The sequence below is a fragment of the Manacus candei genome, unplaced genomic scaffold, assembly GCF_025592945.1.
Source record: "Manacus candei isolate 608988 ecotype Guabito, Panama unplaced genomic scaffold, ASM2559294v1 h1tg000049l, whole genome shotgun sequence".
Taxonomy (NCBI): Eukaryota; Metazoa; Chordata; class Aves; order Passeriformes; family Pipridae; genus Manacus; species Manacus candei.
The window spans coordinates 280,558-306,540 of record NW_026138097.1 but is presented as its reverse complement, the minus strand read 5'-3'; the positions used below and the strand labels follow the sequence as shown (position 1 = coordinate 306,540).

The 25,983-nt window shown below is 40.7% G+C and overlaps 1 protein-coding gene across 2 annotated transcripts in view; it reads right to left on the bottom strand.

The window, feature by feature from the left end:
• Positions 1-716: 716 nt before the first annotated feature.
• The window catches only part of EGFR (epidermal growth factor receptor), a 161,214-nt gene continuing 135,947 nt past the window's right edge, over positions 717-25,983 (bottom strand). Inside the window, exons 18-28 of one of the 2 annotated variants that reach the window (XM_051799428.1) lie at positions 24,377-24,499; positions 23,082-23,180; positions 18,565-18,750; positions 15,130-15,285; positions 14,222-14,297; positions 12,898-13,044; positions 10,427-10,524; positions 9,799-9,966; positions 9,658-9,705; positions 9,454-9,556; positions 717-8,446 (exon numbers count right to left, since the gene is read on the bottom strand). In XM_051799428.1, the coding sequence (XP_051655388.1) occupies positions 8,070-8,446; positions 9,454-9,556; positions 9,658-9,705; positions 9,799-9,966; positions 10,427-10,524; positions 12,898-13,044; positions 14,222-14,297; positions 15,130-15,285; positions 18,565-18,750; positions 23,082-23,180; positions 24,377-24,499 (1,581 nt within the window). In that variant the 3' untranslated portion in view covers positions 717-8,069. Of the gene's footprint in view, positions 8,447-9,453; positions 9,560-9,657; positions 9,706-9,798; positions 9,967-10,426; positions 10,525-12,897; positions 13,045-14,221; positions 14,298-15,129; positions 15,286-18,564; positions 18,751-23,081; positions 23,181-24,376; positions 24,500-25,983 lie in introns of both variants that reach the window. The other variant, XM_051799427.1, reaches the window with a different exon arrangement.

Sequence of the window (25,983 nt, the reverse complement as noted above, 5' to 3'; positions counted from 1 at the left end):
GTTGGCTCTTATTTCTGATGTGATCTAATGTAATTATTGGGCATTCAGATTAGTTCCTCAGAAGCTGGTTTTGTTGTTTTCCTGGGTCAAGGTCAGGAGTGCCAAAAGGTAAGGCTTGCTTAGTGCTGCTGCTGATAAAGTAGAAGCATGTTGGAGAGTTGTATTCCTATCATTAAATAGTAATTTTCTTTATCTTATCTTAATCTGCCATATCCTGTGCAGGCAGTTATGAGGGTTAAACTGCAGCTGTCTTTCTTTGGCTGTCTTCTCCTCTTGCACCCTCTGTCACTTTTATGTTCATTTGAAGTTGGCAGCAGTGAACTCAGTGGCATTTCTGCATGTTCATCCTTCCCAAATACCCATGCTTTTCTATACTTACACCATTCTTAGTTGTAAATTCTTCTCTTTTGGTGCTTTGACAATGGGATTTAGCACATCACTATCCCCACCTCTCTGGAGTAAGGATGGAGGCACTGCTCTGCCTCTGACAGAGGCAGAGAATAGCAGTTTCCGGTGTGATAAAGACTTTTGGATCTAGGAGTTATTTTCTGATCTTCACAGAGGAGGTGCATAGATGTACAACATACATTTCAGTTTCCTTCTCGATATTAATACTAATTATTCTTCTTCATAGCAATACTAACTTATCTAGAATCTTCTCAAGCCAGCTGATCGCTAAAGGGGGGAGGGAGAATTATATGCCAAAAGAGCAAAGATTTATTTAATTACTTTTATTAAAATAAAAATATCATGCATTAATACGCATTAGACATTTCTGAGAACCAGTAATATGAAGATTAAGACTACATAATTTCTGCATAAAGTAGGTTGAGCTGGTAAAACATGCAGCCTACGTACTGGAAGGGACTGTATGGAAAAATGAGAATGACAAAGGTGCTGTAGTGGCTTTCTTTTTTTTTCTGTCTACAAAGTTCACCTATTAAGACAAAAATTATTTCATTTACTAATTGTGATACTGGGGACCTATCCGGGCTGAATGCATACTGACAGTTCCATCTCCTCTCTTCTTTACTGTCTTGCCAATGCACTGTATTTTGCTCTGTTATGTTGAGGACCCTGCAATTCCTTTAATCTTTGTCTGCTGCATGTTCAACCAGTTGGATAATTAAACACCAATACTAAGGGGACACCAGGGCTTCTTTTGACTGCCACTGCTAACAAAGTTTATCTTTCTGCCTAGTGTAGTACAACAATGTAAGTCACCAGTAACTCTGGTTGAGACTTTATTTTGCCTTAGCTATGCAATTAAGAAATGGCCAGCACTGTGGCTTCACATACCACATGTCACATGGATTTCGAGGGATTGCTTTCACTCTGCTTCTGCTCTTGTCATGAAAGTGAAGTGAGAACCTGCCATGTAATTTACAAGATCAGCATTTTTAGGGCCCTGATAAGCAGCACCTGGGCTTTCATATTGCACTTCCAATGGTCACGAGTGTTACCTGTATTATTGCTCACATTATGAAACTCCAGCACTGTGCATACAGACAACCAAAGAGTCTTGGAGAGAGGAAAGAGTGCTGTTACTAGCTTCACTAAGCTCTGGATAAATCCCCAAGGTGACAAATTTTACCAGAAAAAAAAAAATCGAAGTCCAATAAAGAACCCATAATGTGAGTTCTTCTTTGGCTACAAGCTACAAGCTAGCCACTGCTTTCTTGTTCCCCCCAAATACAACAGTATATTACAATAACAGTTTTCCAAAAATTAAAAACAATTAAAAAGAATAATATACACCTCATTTTTTATCGTCATATACAAACAATCTTTGATCAACAGTATAAACCATTAAACCATATAAAAGTCAAAAGAGTTTCTTATTGTACAAATAGTGCTTTCATAGTTGAGTAACTTTACAATGCTGCAAGGGTACCGTCAGTATCTATGAATATATTGCTTGACAGTTTATAAAAACCAAGACATCATACCTTATATTCGGTTGATTGCATCAATACAAAGCAGCCTAAAACGGGCAATGGATCCATAGGATCTCTGATTATTGTGAGGGATTTTCAAAAATCACTCAACATTAGTCTTGTTTTATACTCTCAGTGTAATGAATTTAAACATCCCATTAATTTCAAGGGGAACAATATAAGGAATGTAGGATTAAAAAAGCAACCTAGGTATGTGAGCCAAGCCTCCTATCATTATAGCCAACTACTTTGATTATTCCCTTTCATAAAATATGAGGATAACATTGATGGTGCTAGCAAATGCACACTCTCTAGCTAGCTTGCAAGAGGTAAGGAGAAGAGTCTGGATAAACTCCAGTGTGACTGTAAATGATGTACCATATTGGCTATGTAGGAACAACACCTTCTACCAGTCCTATTGCTAGCGGCACTTTTGATTTCATGTTTTCACTTTATTAATCAGAAAAATCCATTACTTCAAAGTGAGAGCTACAGTGAGACCACAGGACCTGTGCTGTTGTACATCCAGACAGCTCCATCTGCATCATGTAAGACCATGACAGCAAAGCTGGTGAAGCACCAAACTTGAATCTTGGCTGAATGCATTTTGCTTGCTGCCAACTGCCTGTTGCCAGCACTGCAACAAGTGGTGCATCTTTTGTCAGGTAGGTCTGCAGTTATCAACTTTTTCCCCTGGGAAAGCCAGTTTTGGACGCTGTTGAGGGTTAGCTTGACCACTAACTGTGGTACAGCCTACTATAACCGCACTTTTATCTCCCTGCATAAAAAGAAGGGGTTGAAGCAACCCACACTTCTCAATCCACATGGCCATGGTAATACAAGTGATCTGCCTGAACACTTGATGTCAAACGCAGGCAGGATGTATGGCAGAAATCAAAGCATATCATGGGAATGCCATGATTTCAACTCCCCTGCATAATTAAAGTAATACATAACAAAAAGTGTTATCATTTTAAAATCTCACTGCCTGCCTACACACTTCCTCACAGAAAAACCCATCATTCTCATCTTCATATTATTGTATTTTTTCCTGACATTAAGCCAAAACATCATGTATTTGCTTCTTTTTTTCCTTGACTATGTCCCTGTTTAGATATTGCATTAAGTGCAATATGGAGTACAGGTTGTAGGTTTGGCCCTGAAGTGATACCTTGTCCTGATATTCAGTTAGTTTTCTATGGACAGGTCTCACCCTCCTGCCAAGCTCTCTTGGCTCAGTGGAGGTCTGACCCAGCCCCAATGAAGAGTGGAAATCTGTAGCTCTTCTCTGTAATGAGAGGCAGTGGAAGTAGTGATCAATACCCTATTCCTTTAAAGCAAGAAAACAAGACATAACATCTTTGGTCCTAATGCAGCCCATTTGACAAGCTACTTGAAGGTGTCATGGTTTTCTTTTGTATAAATTTTTTTTCCTGTTATTTTCCTCATTATTTTAAAAAGGCTCCTTGAAAGTTTTACGTCAGAACAAAGAGGGAGCATTTACAAAAAGAAGGCTAGAAAAAGGGATCCCAATATAAAATTTGAACCACTAGTGATAAAACATTACAAAGCATTCTTGCTAAGTGTTCTACCCAGAGTTTGACATTTCATGAGTATACAGTTTCCATCAAGAAGAAGGACACAGGTACATTTTCATATTTGGTCCTGATTCAGATGTTTTCTCCCAGACAAATGCTGGGGGAACAAAAGCCAGCGTACCGTAACTGCTCAGCTGAGAGGCAGTGGTCATACTAACAGATGTTGAACTCCAAATGTGAAAAATGAGCTCTTGTCTGGAAATGCAAAGTTTCTCCTTGACACATTGGAGCATCCACAGACAGACCAAGGACACCTCAGGCACCTTGTGATGGGACCTTTTCATGCTGTTTGAGGTCCTGTGACATTGTTGTAAACCTAACTACATCTCCCTGGGAAGAGAAGAAATACACCCATAGTATGAATGCCACGTACATTGCTTTTTGCACAAGCAATCTCTGCAAGGGGGCTTCACATCTAGCTGGTAGCAGGGATAGGAGCTACCTATACCTGCAGGAACAGTCAGTGGTCTCAGTGGCCCTGGGCAAATTCAGCAGCTATCTTAGATATGGATGGGCCAGATGAAGCCCTTCCCTTGCATTACTCTCCCTACACAAGACCCTTCTTTTCAAATAAACCATGAGACCACATTTTCTAATGCCAAGGCTTCACGTGGCCATCTGATGGTGAGATTGGTGGGATGGGGCATCATTCCAACGCATTCCAGAAACCACCATCTAGGTCCAACTCTCTGTCTAGAAAACTCACTGCAATGTTGCCTGTTAGCTGGAAACACAAGCAGGCTCTTGGCCTCTCAATGAATTTACTTCACAAAATCAATTGCAACATGAAGAAAATTTCCCAGGCCAACTCCCTTTGCAGTAGGAACAATCCAAGGCCCCAAATGAAGTCAAGTGCACTGTACACAATCACTGGAAAACATCAAAGATGAAGACTGTTGATTTAACTTACATTTTCATATACTAAGCAGTTATTAAAAGTCCTAAATTATTATTGCAAAAGGAGTTCTGTATTAACTGCTGCTTTATGATAGACACTAAGGACTGACTTGTATTTTATTTTGCCTTCCATTAAAAATTCCGTAAAAAGGGAAATTTTAATTTTCTCAATTAGTAAGACTTAGCTTTTAAAAGTGGTTGTGACATGTTCCATTTCCCTATTTAGCTGTGTTTTTAAAATCAGCCTTTTCTACCCACACCTGCAGCTGAATTTTCAAGGTTTTTTTGGATGTTGATTTATGCTGCTACACCACGTTTGCCTGTATAAGCACCTATGATCCGCAGGGGCCTCCTTGCTGTTAAATGTGCAATGAGCTGCAGTGGGAAAACCAGGACATTTCAGCTGCTTATTGGTTCTTTTTTTTTTTTCTTTTTTAATTCTGCTGGAAATCATTTGGTTTATTGCTATTGTCTGTTACCCTACGAGCATCACACTGCACAGCACCTGTGCCTCCAGTGACAGCCATGCAGCTGCACAGTCCCATCCACTCCCAGTGCCACTGTATCTGCCCCTGCAGGCACAATCCAGTTTTTATTTTTTGCTGGCTTTTGAATAATTACTGACCTGCCAATTTACAAATCATGGCTTACAGGATGCCTATTCACCAGAAATACTTCACAATATAGCTGATCCACCAATCTGGAATTTACGTTCGTACTGAGAGTTTGTGGTTCTACATTTTCTTTCCTACTTTTTTCAACAAAAACATCACATTCAAAATGTGATGCTCTTTTAAACTTACATTGCATAATTTTTAGATTAATCTCCTTGTTTCTAGCAAGGAATTGCTACTGAATCCCTCCTAAATTGTTTTAATGGGCAAGTGTATTAACCTCTATTAAATAATTTTCATGCTACATAATGCTGGTGGATACATATTGATACTGCTCAGTGGCTTTCTTGTTTTAGCTAAGAAATTAAAACAAAACATCAATAAATTCCTTTGTGCAATAGTGTTCAGCAGATTCTGTGGGAGAACATGCATTGTGTGATTTTCTAATGTTCTGCCTGGAGACATAGCAGCTTTAGCAAATTGAAAAATTATCTGTGAATTCTGTTAAGATCTTTTTTTAGTTTTATGTACATTTCTCCCAAGGCGGTGGGTGGAGAACAGCAGCAATGCCTGTGCATACATGTTGCACGCTTGTGAGAGCAACACAGCAAATCTGCTCTCAGGAATGCAAGGAGAAATCTGCTGCTAATTGGACATGGGAACTGAAGTTTGGTTAGTGTTTTAAATACAAGCCACTAATAATCAAAGTCAAACATTGCATCCTCCAGACTGCTATGCCTGGGGCTTGGTCATGGTGAGACACACCTACCAAAGAGGACCATCTTTGGATTCTGTCCAATATCACAGAATCACAGAATGTGCTGAGTCAGAAGAGACCCAAAAGGATCATCCAGTCCAACTCCTCACCCTGCACAGGACCATCCCCAAGAGTCACACCATGTGCCTGAGAGTATCATCCAAAAGCTTCTTGAACTCTGTCAGGCTTGGTGCTGTGACCACTTCCCTGGGGAGCCTGTTCTAGTGCCTGACCACTCTCTGGGTGAAGAACCTTTTTCTAATATCCAACCTAAACCTCCTGTGACACAACTTCAGGCCATTCCCTCGGGTCCTGGTCACCCCAGTATGCTGCTTTATGCTAGACTGCAGTGTGGCCCATGAGCCACTGTACACACACAAGCTGTTAATGCATTTTACACCATGTTACTTACAAAAAGGGTCATTCCACATGACTGTTCTTCTCCTTCCCTCAATAAATCTATAAAAAGAGTGTTCTAAGGATTTGCTGCTTGATCTTGGACTTCAGATGCAATCCTTAAACTGAAACACAGACTGCTGCATTCAAACCACAGCAGAAGCATAAATTTGACTCTTTCTTGCTACTTAATATAGACTACAGATCCTCTGCAAGTCAGCTGCTTATGCTACCCTCAAGCAAGTTGCCAACATTCAACTAGTTAAGGGCCTTTGTCCCAAAATGAGCATTTGCCTTCTGATCTAGTGGTTTGATTAAAATAGCACTGCCAAGTTGCTGGTGGGATGCATCTAAATGACTGACTAAATTCACACTTTAGGCACTTTACTCCTCCTACGCTCATAAGACATGTTAATGATGGAATAGTTTTATGGGTCACTGGAAAGAGTAGATGCTTTTGCTGCTGTGATTGATTTATACTGTCAAGCTAAAATCTCAGCCTTGCCTTGCCTGCCTATACCACACTGATAACCAGAAGACGATGCTGTGTATTTTAAAGAAGTAGTAGGCAGCCCTATGTTTTAGAAGAGGGAGATAATATATTCCATCACTCTGGATTATTTTTTCCTTAATTCATTTTCACTGCTCCTCCTGCATTGCCAGGATATGTAACCCCAAAGGGACATGTAACCAGCCCCAGCCTCTGCCCCAGTGTGGAACAGCAATTGGCAGTATTCTGCCTTGAAGTGTAACACTTATATACTCCTTTTCTTTGCCACATGTATAAGGGAAAATGATTTCTGCCCTTTAAGAAGGGAAATAAAACTGCTTGGCTAGAGCTACCTGTGTTTCTTGCCCTAGTCAAGTCTAATTTAGTATAGTTCTTCCAGTCTGTCTCGTGAATGTTCCAATTTGCCACCATTAGCATTTCCTTGACATTTAATTAAGGTCTGTTAAACATTATTTGACACTTAATTTTTCAGTTACGGCAACATCTTTAACAGTTTTGTTGAAGAAGAAAGGCATTTTGACAACTTGACAGCTGCATAAGGGATCAGAAAAAAAAATGTCTTGGGTTTGACCATTAGAAAACAGACTAGTGAGCGCTTTAGAATCATGTATGATTCAAAGATGACTTGAGGTGAGTTCCTTCTGTCAGTTCTTAGCAGTAGTGGTTAGCAGGTGATGCATCGTGCCACTTTGCTCCTTGTCCTAAGTTTCCTCTGGAGCAATCCAATCCATACTGCCCTGGGAAGAATTGCTCACACCTCCCTTAGGTGCACTTCTCACCTTTGGGCCAAAAGGCAGTATGTGGAGCCAATTTGTAAAAATTCAGTGGTTTGGAATAACAGTTTCTGTTCCAGGAGTTTTGGAAAACTATTGGTAATATTTTTTTTCCTGCTGGTGATCTGAGCACCACATAGCAGAACAGCAGTACAAGCATCTGATTTTGTAAAAGATCCAAAAGTTCTGTTAGAAACATTTATAAAAATACAGACTGTAGAAAGGAATTTGACTGTACAATGTGTACAGCTCTCAAGTTCATCCCAGAGTGGCTTTTTACCATGCTACCATTTGAAAATGAAAGAAATGCATCCATATTTCTTCAGACCAGGAAGATCCTGCTTCATCCCAACAAATGTCCGAGTGCAGGCTATGTGCCTCAGTTATTTCATGGAAATGGGCAAGAAAAGATCCAAACTGCCATCAGATGGGATTTGCAGTTTCAGCCCCCATGCCGAAAAGGAGAGGTGTGCTTATTGGTGCATTGCAGTTGCCATTTGCTCTGAGCCAGAGTCCATTCTTGCAGCAGCCATATAGTTCACTTAAGAGTCTGGCTTGCCTTGCTGCAAGAAGAAATTCTCCATGGTCATGCCGAGGCTTCAATGTAGTCACTTTTTGGTGCTGCTACCCTCAAGTACTCTGGGTTTTCTGCTGCAGGAACTTTCAAGAGACCATTAGGTTTGGTTTCGTTCGGTAAGAAGTCCTGCTGGTAGTCAGGATTGTCCAGATTTATTTGGTGGTTGCCTGCCTGGATCCAGTAAGGGGAACTTTCAAAGACGGTCTTTGCCAGTGGAGACTGGTTAGTGTTGAGATACTCGGGGTTGTCCACAGCTGTGCTGTGTGAATTCTGGTAGCTGGAGTCTGTGGGGACCTTTGAGTTTGCTGTGAGAGAGAAGTTGTTGTAGATTGGATTCTGGACTGCTGAGGCAGATGCTTTCTTGGGCACCAACTGATTTACATACTCTAGAATAAAAAGAAAATAAAAATAAGAAAATGAAGACATAAAACTAATGCAGCCATTTGTGTCCCCTGACATGTAGTTTCAACCCAGCTGCCACTTGCTCTTCGCTCACAGCACATCACTGAACTTCCCCAAGTGGAAAAGGGCCAAAGGCAAGAACTGCCATTCCGTGGCACCAAATGCACCAAATGCTCTGCCCTGAGGTTCACCTTCAAGAATTTTGTTTGCAAACCAGCAGAAAGATGGCTTGGACCACGACACAGTGAGATTGCTACTGCTGATTTTAGTGACGTGTGGGTGGCTATGTCCCAGATAGTGTTCTGAAATGGCAGCCTGGGAGCTCAGCTGCCAGAAGCTGTTTCTCTAGAAAAAATGTTTGGAGATGAGAAAAATGACCAGAAAATACAGGGACTCCACATTTCACTTCAGTGCCGTTCCTCGCAGGGCCTTTCACCCTTTTTACCTATGGCATATTCTTGGAAAGGTTGGTTGGGATTTTTTAAGGACACAAAGCATCCTGAATGTGTAACGCATTCCCCATCCCCCTCAGTGCTTGCTGGCTCGCTTTCTGATCACCTACGCTGTAAGTCTATGTGAAACCATAAACTGCCTCCTGTGAATCCACTTCTGAAAGCAATGAAGCTGCCATAAAGCTCTTTATATTGCTGAAATGATTTAGGGGATGAAACCCATTTTGTAGAGGATATTTTCTCAATTAGAAAGATTTAAACATATAACCACACATGCAAACTCCCTGGCTAGATGGCACATACAGCAAACATAAGGAACCTGGCTTGTGAGGGAACTGAAATGAGAAATGGGCAGAAGCAGCCAGATAAAGTCTAAGAAAAGGATATGTGTGCACTTTTCCACCTCTGTTTGCTAAGCAAAGAAAGGTAGCAAGCATTTGAATTGCTTCCTGTAAAAAAGGAAGGGCAATGATTATATTTACAACCAAAAGGCTTGTGAATGAGCGGCCATGAGATGGAAACACAGGAGAGGTACTCACCTGGGGCTGGCAGGAAGCTGTCATCTATGCTGTCCTCCAAGAAAGCGCCTGTTGGGTCTGAGCTATACCTCTGGACAAAACTGTCTTCCCGCACAGGGTGCCCCTGCTAGGTGAAGTAGAGAAAAACAATAGTAAAGGAACTGTTTTGTAGAAGTTGATCCACACAGGAGGAGTTACTCCTTTTTTAAAGGTCATTCCACTTACCCCATTCCTGTCAATGCAGGTTGTAGCAGAGTTGTTGCTAGTAGCACTCTTAAAAGATAGAGAAAGAAAATACAGACATTATGAGAAGCAGTTCACTCTTAAAATTGCTTATCATGTTTCCACAGTGGAAAAGTTTCATACCAATGAACTCAAGAGGGGAGTGCGGGATGTCGAAGGGCTGTTGAAAAATCCCTGGTGTGGCACAAGATACTCATCCGCATCCACTATATCTTCCATGTCCTCCTCCTCCATTAGGGTGCGATAAAACTTGGAGTCCGTAGGGCTGGGCAGGTGCATCCTATCATCTCCCTGTGGAAAAAAGTCAGCATGGGAGAGGACTTGCAGACTCCTTTCAAGCCCTTGTTATCCCCTTCTCTGTGAGACAAAGTAATTTAGCAAGAGGCCCAAGATGCAAAATCTGGATCTATGCATTTAACCAAATTTCTTCAGAGTTTAGGGGAACTTGGGCCTGCAATCTCTGTCCAAGCTGCTGTAAAATAGATACATTTTGAAGAGGATCAAACTCTTGTTTTCCTCTCATGACTGCAGTATGGACTGTTGCTGGTCCTAGACTGGGACCAGTACTAAGAAAATAGTGACCAGTCTTGACATTTTGTTTGTGGTTCTAGCTGAATGTGTTAAGACCTGGAAAGCAACAATAAATCTGGCCTTAAGTTATCAGTATTATATGTTTTCATATGCATTACTAATAATTTTGGGCTTCATATTAAATGCCCATCAGACATCTTCCCACCACTGTGGTTAGTACCTGTATAACGAGATAGCGTGGAGGGTCACGAGCCATTTTCGAGAATTCGGCTATCAGTTCACGAAACTTGGGACGGCTGTCTGCATCGATCATCCAACCTGGAGGGAAAGGAATGCACAAATAAAGTTGTTTTGGTGATCAAACACAGTTTAAAATAAAATGTAACAGCAAAAAGAGCAGTGCCATGTGTGGAACAAAGAAAGAAGCTACCCCTAAGGGACCACCATAAAAAGTTCATTCACCAGCCACTGGTGTGAATTTCAGCATTTAAAATGCAGATCTTGGGAGTTTTGGGAAGAAGAAAGGAGGTAAGAAAACCCCGTGTTGGAAAAGCTGTGGGCTGAGCCTGTCTCCTCTCCTGCTGGCCTATCTCCATGTGGGCAGCAGGTCCCACCTGAGGGATAATGCAAATTAAGCCTGCTTTGAAAATGCTTTTGAAGGAGAGAAAGCAAAAAAACATCAGTGGGTGCCTGCAGAGGTACCATGATTTGACTGTCTGACAGTCACTGCACTGCTTCATGGAGTCCTGGGAAGCCTACAGCAGAAGCCTCCTTCTGTACCAGATGTCTTCTAAAATTCAAAACATCCTCACTGAGAACATTTTAAAATTAACTATATCTAAGCTGTATTTAATTAGTAAACAGACTCAAACAAAAAGCAGTCCTATAGCTTGCTGTGGATCAATGGTAGAAGAGATTTAGAATATAGATACTGGTGGGTTTACATGTGCTATTAGTTAGGAAACCCACATTTTCTGTCGTCAACTCAAAGATAAGCTGATCTGGAGACTCTTGTGTTTAAAATTAAAACCAACAAAAGTCAAGCTTAGTGTGTCTAGAGGAACTCAGAAGAAACACCTTATCCATAGTAATGGAGAAATGAAGTGCTAACATGTCATCTAAAATCTGCATTAGACAAAATCTCATAATTTTCAGTGACATTTTACCATGCTAGAAATATATCTCCTGATAATTCAAGAAAAGCTTCTTGCTTTAAGACAGAGTGAAGCATTTGGAAGTTTGCTGTTCTTGCAGGAGTAGCATCTACTGTTTCTCACTTTGAGTTGCCTACATTTAAATGCTGTTTCTTAAATTAAAAAAATAGTCATTATTGTGCAATAACTTTGAACATTTCAGCTTATAAAACAGGTACTCGGATTCCTGTATTCCTTTAGACAAAATGGCACAGCTTCAACAGGGTCTGTGCTGTAGCCTGCAAACATGGGGTGATCAGAGCAGTGAAAGATGTGCAACTGAGCCCTGTGCCAGAAGGAAGGCTCAAACCCCAGATCCTAACACTCTTGCATTTAAAATTCAGTGCAGTAGTATGAAAGCAGATGGGGACACTCTATTGGTTATGTTTTAAAAGCAGCAGGTACCTGATTAGGTGCCTGTAAAAATTCCTCCTTTCTACATCTGGACTAACCCTACGGAAAGGCAGTGGGATGAGGTGTCAATAGGGTTCAGCATCTGTGAGGAGGAGTTTCTAGGACACTGTTTTCAGGTCTGGGCAGCTTCCAGGCTAGATGCACACACCTGCATCCATTTCTTGCCTGCCCTGTTAAGCATGGGATCAGGGTCACCTTGTGTGGCGCCTGTTCCAACACAATGACATGTTCCCCAAAAGTGCTGCACTATGGAGTGTTCGTAGTAGCGTGGCTCCGATTTCAAGAACAGGTATATGTTGCTCCAGTGCAAAGGTCTTAAATGCCACCTAGTGGGCTGCTTATCAGTATCCTCACAGCAGCAGGCAGGGATGCAGCAGTTATGGCCTAGAGATGCGTGGGAAGCCAGGTAATAATCTGACATTTTAGCAGGTGATATAGATGGAAAGGGGGTTAGAGGTCCAGAAGCCCTTTGACGTGCTGTTAAGTGGCCAAAAAGTGCTTCAGAGAGTCTCTGCTCTTGAGCTACTTTGCTGCAACAGCTGCGTGCCAAAAAGGGGCCATCCAAAAACGAGGAAGAAATTGGAAGAGGAATTCTGGACCCTTATGTGTATCTGCCATTATAGTGTTGCCTGTGCTCCTGGCATTCCTTTAGTAAAAGGACATAATCCACATATGTGGTTGCAGACGGAGGCATATTAGTGAGCTAAGGGTGAGCCTGGAGGAGAAGGCAGTGGTGATTTTATTTTCTAGACATACAAAAACAGAGCATCAGGTAAACTGGTTGGTGTTATGCTAATTTATACTGCCTGACCATATCCATTTAAAATAATTGATAATATCAGCCAGTGGTGTGAATGGTGAAAAAAACATTAGTTGGTTGAATTAATGACTCATGAAATCATATCCCACGCTCCTAAGCAAAGCTCAAGGTGTGGGAACACACTCTAGTGTCACCACTCTTTTTACATAACCCTACTTCTGTGCCATTACCAAGAACACAGCACACACAAATGCAACCTAACGAAGGCAACTGTGTTACTTATTCAGCTTAGATGAGCACCCACAATCCGAAATGCGAACTCACATTTGACCATGATCATGTACACATCGATGGTACAGATCGGGGGCTGCGGCAAACGTTCGCCCTTCTCCAGGACAGAGGAGATCTCACTGGCAGGGATCCCATCATACGGCTTGGACCCAAATGTCATCAGCTCCCAAACTGTCACACCTGCAGAGTGGGAAGAGAAGACCATGAGAGCAACTTTGCCAGGAGCTAGGCTGCTTGGCATGGGTGCAGAGAGGTGGCAAGCAGAGAGGGCTCTCCTGGAAGCACTGCGTTGCCAGAACCCTAACCAGAGAAAACATTTTCTGCTACGATTTTAAAGAGAGACTAATATAACAGGTTGAAATCATTCTGCTTTCCTTTAAGGATTTGCTTTCCCCCCCCCTTTTTTTTTCAATCTCAGCTAATATCTTAGTGTTGAACATTCCACAAACTTCCCCAGCCCCACAGAAAGGAAATAAAGGTTACTGATTCCAACTGAGCAAGTGGTTTTAAAAATGAAAGTTGTCTTTTTGTTTGAAAACAATCTCTTTGGAGACAAGCAAAAGCAGTTTTTGAAAGATGTGCAAACCAGCTGCCTCAGCGTCATTTGCTGACATACCATGGACTCTTGCGATGTGGCTGTTGTGATTGTCTAGTAGCTTAGGATACAAAACAAGATTTTGGATGCCAAGATACATAAATGGATTAAGAGGACCTGAGGCTGTACTTCTTTTAAAAGGACACAGGATCTGACCATCTGCATTAAATATTTTCCAGAAATATAAGAGCTGATGGGGGGAAAATTTTGCAATACATTGCTTTGCAAAGTTTCCTTTCCGCTACTTTTTTTCATGCTAGCTTATGAATTACACCAAATACAAAATAAATTCTCTAAGGAGGTTATCACTTTGCTTCCCTTTTAGCATAGTCTTCTCAATACCAGGACAGTACAAGCTTTTTAGCCCACAGCAGAGTTATTTGACACTGACTGACAATGTTTTTACATCCTCCTTCTAGTTAAGTGGCTTTATTATCAGGTCCGTTATAATTCACGTGAAGCTGCTGAAGAAAACCATCAGCAGAACTTCAGCAAACAGACCAGAGTCTCTTACCTGCAGCCCTATTCAGGGGAGGGATCATTACCTGAAAGCATATTCTGCAAAACTTCTTACACCTCACTCACTAACATGCAGTTTCACGGGAATTTTACTTTGTTGGATAGGTGATTTCAGCCCAGAGTTTATATATCTGATCTCTTGTTCTTCTCACAGTAGAATGCAAAAAGGCCAGTGTAGAGTCACTAGCAAATCCTGCAATTTTCCAACCCATCTGCAAGAACTGTAGCTGCTTTTAAACTCACCATAACTCCAGACATCACTTTGATGAGTGTAAATTCGGTGTAAAATTGACTCCAAGGCCATCCATTTAATTGGAACCTAGGAAAATTCACAAAGAATCCTTAAGAGACTGATCCAAAATTTACCAGTGATATTTACCACCAGGTGGTAAATCAAGGAAGGAAAAAACCAACCAACCAACCAACCAACACAGCTATCTGAATGGTAGAGCAGGCAACTTTTGAGTCCCTTTATTATTTTTATTTTCATATATTATGATGAACCTGGGAATGTGTGGAGTATTAGACATATGAGAAATATCTCTTACAAAATAGTTTTACAACATTTTTAACAGTCAAATAACTACTTGTTAAATCTTCTGTCATAACAGGACACAAATCCAATCTCAGGCTACATGACAAAGAATGATCTACACCCATATGGTTTCTATTTATGGTTGCTGCAATATTTGCAAGCAGCTTCTCTTTAATTTCTCAGCAGGACACATTCCCTCCATCAGCACGTAGTACAACATGAAGGCATGTTGAACCAAGTCTGACAGGTCTTTCTTCTGCTATAAATATACAACATTCCCTTTCTCTTTATAAACTGCACAGTCTTATTGGTCTTGGCTACACTGATGAATTCAGCCTTTTTTTTTTTTAAATAATCTTGCTTTTTCCCAGACATTCTGAGTGGGAATTTCAAAAGCATTCACTGCTCTGCTACCTCTGCTCCCACTGCAGTCCCACTGGCCTGACGCTGCTTTGGCTGATTTCAGAGGACTTCCACAGGCTTCAAAGGCAGCATGCTGAGATGGCAGCTGAGTGCTATGAAAAACACACTCCCATTTTTTTCCCTTTGTTTAAGGCTTGTGTGGAAGCACAAGCTCTAGCGATTGCACAGCAATTGATTCTCTGATGTGCTTTACCTTGCCTCCCTCAGCGTGATACTCCTTCTCATCGGCACCGAGCAGCTTTGCCAGCCCAAAGTCCGTGATTTTCACGTGTTGAGGAGTCTTAACGAGGACATTCCTGGCAGCAAGGTCACGGTGCACCAGGCGACGTTCCTCCAAATAGTTCATTCCCTACAATAGGACACACTGTTGGGTAGGCATCACACACTTTGAGCCTGGACACACAAATAAGTCACCAAACTTCAGCTGCTCTCTGGTAACTATGCACACCACTGTAAACACATGGTAACCTATCCCACTTCCAGAAAAAGGCTGGCTATTTCAATTTACATAATGTTTATTGCAGGGTGAGGATCAGTGCTTGCACAGTTACATGGAGAAATAACTGTTACCTTCCAGGAATCTTCTTGTGGGTCCATGCACTGGCAGAGAGATGAAGGAAACATAGACAGTAGTGGGTATAGTACATAATAGCAGGAGATGTGGTTCCTTTGGGATTTAGCTCAAGAAATACGAAATTAGGATGGAACTTACAAATAAGGGGATAAATCCTTCTTTCAGCTGCACTTGTGCAACCCCAGTGACTCCAGGAGAGCACAGTACAGAGTTGAACTACCACCTTCCATATATATGCATCCCAAACCTACAGAGAGTGTTTAGGCAATCATTCAAAGTTGCTGATACTGAGTCTTATTACACTGTACTCTGTCTTCTCCCTGCTAACAATGCCCACCGCACAGGTGAAAAATAAAAAATTAAAAAAATCATCATTTTATGTCTGAACTCAGAGTTACATCCATTTACAAGTCCTCTTTGAAAAAGGCGAGTTCTTCCAGTTTCACTGCCTCCCACGATTAGCCTGGTTTCACCATAGCATATGTGCTTTTTTGGTACAACTGCCTCTGGAGGAAGAATATGACTAATTGTGCCAGTTTGACTTTGAAAGCGTAAATTTAAGAGCTGTGTTTCTGACTACAGAGATAATTCCCCTTTCCCTCTTGGTGCATGGAATAAAAAATGTTAATGACTTCCAAGTTTCCTGCAATATCTTTTCCAAAACCCACAATTATTCCCAGTCCATAGGTTTCTGCTAGCAGTAGCTTATGTGCTTATGATTTTATGAAGAGAGTTAATAAAACATTACTTTTAACCTACAAAGCTAACACCAAAATGATCATGTTGATGTGATGGCAGAGGACTGGAGGGAATAATTGCCTTTCAACCTCCACCCGCTTCCTAAGCCCACTGCTAACCTGGACCACCATCGAATCCTCCATCCAAGTCCCTGAGCAGAACTTCACCCGTGCACTGCTGATGCTGCCAAAACAAACCACCCAAACAAACTGGCCCAGTGCCACTATGTAGCGTGCATTGATTTACACAAATAGATCTTTAGCGAGCAGAGCTCTTCAAATAAAAACTCTTGAGCTGCTGACAGAAAACAGGCCGTCTTAAAAAACCTAATAATCCCGTAATCTAGCCCCAGTAGGACAAAAAATTTCCTGCTAAACATGAGTTGCCGCAGAGACTAATAAGACTCAGAGCTGCTGAAAAGCAGAATATCAGTTTCACACTAAGCTGTTTAAGACGCTGATGGCTGAAAGGCTTGTGCACATGCATAACCTTACACTGAAGATGTTGAACTGCTTGTCTAGAAAGTTCAGCAGATCTTTAACTGTGTGCAGGCCTGGGGTTTAAACCATTTTTCCATCATTAGGCATGAGACCTATGTGTTCCAAGAGTTCCTTCAACAGTGTTTCTGCACATGGAGAGTCTATGCTCTGTCATAACATCTTGTCTGAAAGAGAGGACTCCATACCTCAGTGAAAATAATGTTTGTAGAAGATGAAAAGAAAACTTATTTCAAAACTGTGAAAACAGAAACAAAAATAAACTTCCCAGGGAACTTGCCTCCTGCTGGTTAGTTACCAGACATATATTTGTGGTAATTTTTTTCCCCCTCAAAAGTACATTTTTAAAGAGTCAGAGAATGTCCAAAAATCTGGCACGACTTTATCAGAATAGTAACACCAGACACATTGGTGGGAAAAAGCCATATGCATGATTTACGAGTGCTTTGAGGAGAACTTCAGTGTCGAACAGCACAAAAGAGTATTTTGAAGGTCAGGCATCGCTGGCAAGGGTAGAGGTTGCTATGGGCAAATGTTGAACTGACATGAAAAAATCAAATAGAAGCTAACAATTGTGAATGGCAACCTTTTGGGCAAGTGATACCCCAAGGATCCTTTTGGGGACTGATTTTGCCACCTTAAAGATTAAAAAGGAGAAGAAGGAGGAGGAAGAGGGAAATGTGGCCTCCAGCTAATCCTCCAAAGGGACTGAAACCAGGACAGAGCAGTAATTGATTTTAAACAAGAGAGCAAAAGAGTCAGAAAAAGGCAGCTCTTATCCCGGGTGGACAAATAAATTGAAATTCACTTGTTGTAGAATGCAATGTAAAAAAGCACACACACACTGAGATGAAAAATGTGCTCAGCAGATTTTTGGTGGATACGTTTCTGAGGTCTTCAGCATGTTTCCTCAAAGCAAACCACGGCTGGGCGAGTCTGGGATGTATACAAGGTCTCAAGGGACCGATAAGGTTTTAAGTGTGTGGTTAGCCTGCAGACCAGCATTCCCGAAATAAGCAGCATTAGAGTAGCCAGGCTTTGTGGATACTGGCATCTCATATGATGGATGTTTGACAAACTGCAGTTAGTTTTTTGCTCCATTCTTCCACGCTTGCAAATGGCTAACTACCATTGAAATACAGCATATTGCTGCTAAGGGCTAAAGGCTGTACTTCAGTCTCCTTTGCTGCTCTTTGGCAAACAGTACCAGGTGTGACAATAAGTACTTTATGGCCATTGCAGTTAGATTACAGACACCAACTCAGTGCCTATAAATTATGGAACAGCTCTGGGTGCCTGAGTGTCTCTCGGCCACAGCCAGCCTGTACAAGAATGGAGCTGGTATTCAATAATCAGCAGTTTGATCTCAGGCCTCAGAGATTTCAGCCTGAAATTCTATAAGGCACACAGAAAAGGTGTATTCAACAACATCACTGTCCTGTGACACAGCCCAAAGAAACTCACTGAGGGAAGCAGCATTTTGCTATGCAAATTGCCAAATTCTATTCCCTTCCCTGCCCCTGTGTTGCATCACATTAGGATCACATTATTATTTCAATAGCAGGTGTTTGGTTTGGCTATAAATGTTTTGGTGATAATATTATTAATAGGAGCATTTTGAAGAACAGTTAAAGTTTGCTCATCAGCATGAAAATGGTAAATTGTTTAAGATGAAGTAACCACTTACTGTCACGTATAGGATATCTAGGATCCAGGTGGTGAAACAGAAAGATTTACGGAGACAGGTAAGTAAATAAATACATTACATGCTGTCAGATCTCTGAGTTTTAGCTGATCTGGAGGTGTGCTGTCGGCTTACCTTTGCAATCTGCACACACCAGTTGAGAAGGTACTGGGAGCCGATGTTGTCCTTGTGCTCTCGGATGTAATCAAGGAGGCAGCCATAAGGCATCAGCTGTGTGATGAGCTGAACAGTAGAAGTGAGGCAGATTCCCAACAAGCGGCACACATGAGGATTGTCAACGCTAGCCATCACATAAGCTTCCTGAGAATAAAGGAAAAAAAGCAATGTGAAACACTCTCTCTTGCATGATACAAATATTTGGAGGCAGTTTAAAATAAGTTGGCCATTCAAGAGGTGGCCAAAATATTATATGCAAACTCTGTGCCTCATATCACATACAAAATACATATATTTCCCACTCTGTGGACCAAGTATTTTCCATTTAGTGGAACGTCCAGATTTTTAACACTGAATCATCACTGAGATGCCACAGAAGAGCCAGTCTCCCACTACTGGTACACTAAGCAAACACTGAACATAAAATCCCGGGGGGATTAAAACTTACAGACCTAGGAAGACTTAATAAATTGAACATCAGCTGGGAGCTGATGGGATTTCCCCATTTGGACCACCTAATTGCAAGGGCAACACATTTTGTGAACATTTGTCATATGGTTTTTTTAACTCTACAGATCTTTTCACAAAACTGACTGGAAATCAGTATTTTTGAGACTTCTGCTCCTCTGTCAAGGTTGGTACTAACTCAGAAAGTCAGAGTTGTCATCTAGAACATGACTGACAGTTTCATTTTTTAAGAGACCATATTATTCTTGATGATGTTATTCTTCAGTCCATGTCAAACCAAACAGATTAATAATCAGTTCACCACTTTAGAAACTTGAATATGTGTCTTTAAGTAACACCAGTGAAAATATTGTCCCAATTTGGAAAAGGTCTTTTACACTCATATAGCAATGTAAATTATCTAAGGAAGGTACTTACAATGTGGAAGCCCAAGCATAATAGACCCTTTGGTCAACTGGAATTTCGGGTCTTAATTTCACAAATATGTGAAAAACTCCTTTTTCAAATCTGGCTTCACCCTATGTAGCTTTAGGTACTTAGCTAAAGTACCCAAGGTACCTCTTTTTCTTTTTTTCTTTTGTTCTTGTTTAGGAAGGGAGAGACACTTTCAGAGGCTGATGCACTACATTCCAGACACACCGAATACATCCTTTAACATGGCCATCAGGTAAAAATTCCTGACTATATGACTTTGTGTGCAAAAACTACTTATGGCTGAAATTTGAGATCTATATTTATACTGAAATCCACTGTCAAGTGCCAGCTCAAAAAATGAATTCCAATTGGGGAAAAAAATTAGAGCTGCAGTTATTTGGTTTGTTTAGCTAACTTTGTGTCTGATTTACAGTCTGTCACTTCTAGATATTTTAGAGGAAAAGTAATACAAGGGGAAATAAAGGGGAATTTTCCCATTCAGTGAGTGGGTCAGCATCCTAACAGCGTCTGGAGTAACACCAACTAATCATCCTTTGGCAATTCAGGCTAGTAGCCCCTCAAAGCCTAAAATAATAGTGAAGACACTATTGGGGCAAGGAAAGGAGCAAATCTGCTCTTTCTAAGAGCTTAAGAGAAGAAATACCATAGCACTTTACTCATCATCTAACAAGCGCTCCACATAGCTGTATAGCTGCTAAGAACTATTATTAAACAAAGTTATTAAAGCAATGACGTTCAAGAAATAAGCAACTCCAATTCTTAAGCAATACTTTCTGGTCTTGGTATTGCTGTTTAACATGCCAGCCTAGGCAAAACATGATGTAATCCAGGTTCTTCCGAGGTGCTAATTCCGCATTTGGTATCCTTGTTTTGGAGCCCCTGGGATGAAAGTGGCCTACAGGCAGGCAGGTTAAAGATGATCTCTAGCACAACTGCGTAAGTGCTCCTCAACCTACTGCATGTCAGCAGGTCACTGAAAAACAACCCTCTGCCATGAATAGTACTGATTATATGGGTTAGCTTGAGGAAAGATAAAGCAAGAACACAATATGCTATTCAGTTGTGTAGATATTTGTGGCAGCATTTTTTAGAGAATCTTGCAAAGTTGTTATCCAATGCTAAGATGTAAGCAGAGACCAAAACAACTTTATTTCCCTATGCTTCTAAACGGAGCTGTCATAATGAGGAAGGATGCCTGTTTTTTCCCTTGCTTCCTGTTGAGATTCAAATCCATATTGTATTCATTTCACTGAGACAGGGTGGGGGGAAGTCTGCAGAGTCAGAGCTTTTCTCACTGCCCATCTGCTGCACAGTCCACATGGGGCTGACCCGGGGGCTGAGAACTGGGAAGCTGAACGAGTGGGGTGGGCGTATGGGCCACACAGCTTTCGGAGAGCATCCAAGTGTTGACACTGCCTCTTACATTTGATACTGCAAAGTAAAATAGGCCACTGCCTCCTCAAAGGGAGCAGAAGGGAGCTATTGTGTGGTTGTGGGTTCCTCTAAGTAGCCCAAGACATTAAAGTGGGCCTTTGTTTCAACTGTTTATCTTGGAAATCTCTTTGGTTCGCTCTGACCTGCTCCAAGTATGCTTGGTATTCAACAACAATCTTCTGAATTAGCCCTACCCTAACAAAATCAGCAAGAGCTTGACTGGATTATAAGGGATGAAGCTGCTGTGCTTGTTCTATACCTAGTGTGTTTCTGTAAGACAAATCATCTTTAATTGGACATGATTATCCCTGAGGTTCCAGTGACCCTGAAAAATTGGTTGTATAGCAAAAATCTGTTTTGAGAAGAGCTTTTGGAGTCACCTCCCTGACTTCTTTTCTGTATTTTTTAAATTTTCTTCTGAAATATAGAATGAATTCCACCAACCAAATCATCTACAAAATGAACAGGATTGAAAAAGCAAAAGCTTTTTGTTAAGCATCCTAATTCAAATGAAAAGATTATGTGGGGATATGCTACAGAAACTTCTTTTAAAGGAGAAAGTACTTTGATACCACTGAAGAGCACACAGTCCCTGCATCTACTGTTCTGTCCTGTGACTGACTTGATCTGCTGAAGGCAGGATGAAGTATGGTAGGCTTGTTCACTAATCCTTCCTTCAGGATACAGAAATCTAATGCAGTTAAGTCTAAAGCATCCTTTGGGAACAGTGTTATACTCTTTATCACTGCAAAGAGCAAAATGAGGGGCAGATCTCAGAGATGCTGAACAGCATCTCTGCCAGCTCCTCAATGCAGGGAATGCCAGAGAAGGGAGGGACCCCAGCCTGCTCGCAGGCAGGCAAGGGGCAGGGATGAGGGCCACATGGGTAAGGACCTGGGGAAAGGCTGAGACTGGTCTGGAGTCTAGCTAAACTGAAATCAGGATGGATATTGCTATCTGTATGGATTTCTGAAATGGACCACCTATTATTTTGCAGGGTGACTTGAAAAATCTAATGTGCTTTATTATTGTAAGTAGCACAAGTGGTGGTTTGTTCACAGCCATTTATCCTGAGAGTTCTCACTACCAGAATTGTCTTTTTGTTAAGATCTTTGCCAGCTTCAAGCATTTGACATGAACCTTCCCTACTGGAGGTGTCATTAGCTGGACAAAACTGGATTTAAAAAAAAAAAATCCAGCTAAATTCAGTTCCTACCAAAATTTTAAAAATCCATAGTTTTTCCCGTGGCTGAAGAATTTGTGTGTTTGGTTAACAACACCATTGCTTCCAGACAAACAGGTCCATTTGGAACATACCAGGGATAGGATAGACAGATACACTTTTCTTGTTGCTTAGGACTTAACCACAGCACAGGAAATCTGAAGTTACACTGGACATCTGAGTGCTCCTCTCCACGCTTATCATTGTCCTTTCCTTTCATATAAATTTATATATCCTTGGTGCTGTATGTTCCATGGCTTTAAGGTTTTCTATTTAAGATTTTCATCAGTTCCAAGTTCAGGGAACCTTGTATTTAGGACTCTAGCTCACTTGTTGTAAACTCACATATTTATGAATTCCTAAATCAGTGTTCTATAGTCTTTTTCCTTGTTTTCTGAAGTGATGAGCTATACCCAAACAAGAAAATAAAACTCCCAAGCCTCTTTCAGAAAGTGAGATAAATTCTTGTGTTTTATGGCAGAGAAATCAGACAGATGGGATTTTTTTTTTTAATTTTGGATTTATAGTTAATTTAATCCTATGTAACCACGCAACTAGTTTATGCCAATCTGCAGTGTCAGCATTCAGAAATCATTAGGTCTATTGTTATTTGCTTTAGTTGTATCACGATAATGACAATGAATGCTACAGTTTAAGGCCTGAAATATCAGAATAAAGAAAAAAGAATTAGCGGTAAATGTATGTTCCTGATCCCCTCCCTGCTACCCCAGGAGTATAAAACCTGTATTTGGACTGTGAGACACTTCACAGACTGGGCTGCAAAGCACAGTACTTCTAGACGGAGAATTCAGTTTAGGGTGCAAAATATTTCTTCCCATACAAAATCCTGAAACCCCTTTAGTTGTTAGAGAAGAAAATCCACAGACCACTTGAGAAAACAAACGTGAAAACTTACATCAAGTATTTCCTTGTTGGCTTTTGGTGATGTAGCCTCTCTCAACTCTTTAATAGCAACAGGAATTTTAACCTTCTCCCCTTCTGGGATCCAAAGTCCCTACCAAAACAAGTACAAAGAGTTATTCAGTCTCATATCTAACAGGTTAATTCTCACAGTTACATACATTTTACATCTTCTGAGTAGACTTACATGTTCTGAGCAACAGGAAGACATGGCAAACAACAAAAATATGCAAAAAACATGTCTTATGTATGGCTAAAAAATCCTGTTAATGCGGTGGTATTTCTCTTTCAGTCACCTCTACTACATTTTTTTGAATAAACATGTTCATTACTGTCCCTGTACAAATAGCCCAAGAGATGCATAAAGAATATCTTTTATAGATGGAAATCTAATTAATTAGAGCATCACAGCAACTGCATGTGCAAAACCTTGCCACTTCCAATTTATAAATCATGGGATGAAAAGAATGAGCATTTTTTCATTCAAACAAGATGGTATCTATCCTGCACAAATAGTCTAGTCCTATGCAGTGGCAGGGAACTCTATGTCCAGGTGGTACAGTGCTCTACCAGGTGGCAGGTCAACAGCCTGGCACTGTGAGGACATGCTGCTGAAGTACCCAGCAATGTAGGTGCACATCTTTTCGTGGCCCCGAAGTTTCTAGTCATAGCTGGAACCCTGCTTCAGAATACAGAGCTTTATAAAGAGATATATCAATCTACAGTTTCAGTACTACTGGCAAAGCCTGAAACATATATCCTGAATAAAAGGAGGAGCACAGAAAAGTGGAACTTGATGAAGAAACACAGGGGATAAATAAACACCAAGAGAAAAAATACCTTGTGGACCTACACAACTGAAGGTGTGTAGACACTTCAACACATCTGAGTCAGTTCTAATGAAAGAGTGATTGAAAATTATAAAGACAAGACCCCAGATGGCACACAAAAATAGCTTAGCACTAAGCTGACCAAAATGCATTTATTTTTTTTCTTAATATTCTCAATACGGTGTATTTGACTGTGGTATTTTTCAAATCAAGATCTTTGTTTTCCAGGTTCAGCAATGTGGCTTTGGCAACACCTTATGTAAACCTTCTCCTGTTACCCAATTCATAACTCAGCTAATGATGATTGAGTCATCTTTCTACCACTCAATAGATATATGCTACAAAATCTAGTTAAAAAGACCCCTACACAATGGTCAGAACTCCCATTTCATACTTTGTTTGGGTGGCTTCTGCATGAGGGAGTAAGACGTAAAGGAGAAGAGAAACATGGTGATCTTACCTTATAAACAGTGCCAAAAGCTCCAGAGCCTAAAACTTTGACCTTTTTAAATTCTGTTTCCTTTAAAATTCTCAGATGAGCCTGGTTTGGTGCCTCCCCGCTGGGTGTCAGTGGTTCGACAAGCTGGTGCAGACAGAAGATGATGTTAGAAGGATATACAGTCTAGAAGGTTGAACACTTTTGGGAAGCAAATAAATCCTTCCTTTAAAATAATGAACATTTTATTTCCTGTGAGGATGGGAGGATAGCTCTACTCTCACTCACAGGAATAAACATCTAAAGTTGCTCCAAAAATCACAGAGTGGTGACTGCCATTTTGAAGGAGAATGAAGGAATACAACTACTCAAATGGAGATTTGGACTTCAAAGCCTTAAAACACAGCACGAAAAATAATGTAATTGCAGCAGATCCTAAAGGAGATTTTTTTTTTTTTGAACTTCTGAATACATTATTAAAATGTTTAAAATAATGGGCAAGAATCACCTGCAACCTTTCAGGTCTGCTGTTGTTTAACTGGATGAAATTCCCATGGTACCCCAGACCACAGGGTGTACAAGCAGCAATTGAAATTCTGACAGTGATTCTTTCCTCAAGAAAAAAGATGTTGAATTGGCTATTAATTTTTTCAAAATTTGATCTAAGCCTTATAGCAAATAGTAGTAATGCTCTCCAAACAAAGATATTTAACACTTTTATGATGCATAAGTCAGCTTTTTCCCTTGTTGTTTTTCGTTTTGCCTTTCCTTTGAATGAAACTGTATTTAGCTAGATTCAATCTGATTTTAGTGGGTCAGCAACCTTTCTGTTGTGATGAAATATCCTCATTTTGAGGAGTCCAGAGGTTACAATATGAGCTGAGCACAAACTGAACTCTACTATCACAACTGTAAAATATAGTGGTATGTAAAAAATATAGTTATGTAGTGCACTGAAAAACAGGACAGTTTTTTTTTTAAGGATTTTAGTAGCTGACTCTGCAAATCCAGCAAGTACTGAAGGAAGTTGCAACTGGGATTTTAGGAGAATATTAAAAATAATTTGCTAATTATTTACTAGGACTGGACTAGAAAGAGAAGGGGGCTGATCATAAAAGAGCAGCTTCAAATCAGGATAAGGAATTTTACTGTTTTATACATGAGGTACTCAGAGGGTGATGCTATAATGCACACAAAGCCATGCAAAATGAAAAAGCAGTGTAGAAACCTTGTTCATGCCCAACAGGGTGAACCATTCACTTTGATGGCTTTGAGGGCTTTTTGTGCTAAAAACAAACCAAAGACAAGACATAAATACTTCCTCAATTCCTTTCCCTGATCTCCTTTTTTTTCTGCAGGATCAGGTATGCACCTGATCAAGGGGTTAAAAATTTCAAAAGCACTCCAAGCTGCCACAGGAGCCTCAAGGCTTGTCTGAAGGGACATGTGATTTTAGGCTGAAGGTCTACCTAGCAAGGTGGTATGGATCAGCAAACACATTGCACCTCACCCTGAAGGTATAGGTTTTTTTCTGAGTAGATAATCTCAATAACTATTCCTTAGGATTGAGACATCTTTTAAAATCTTTTGAAAATTATATCCAGAGGGATCAGATTTGAGATTAACTGAGA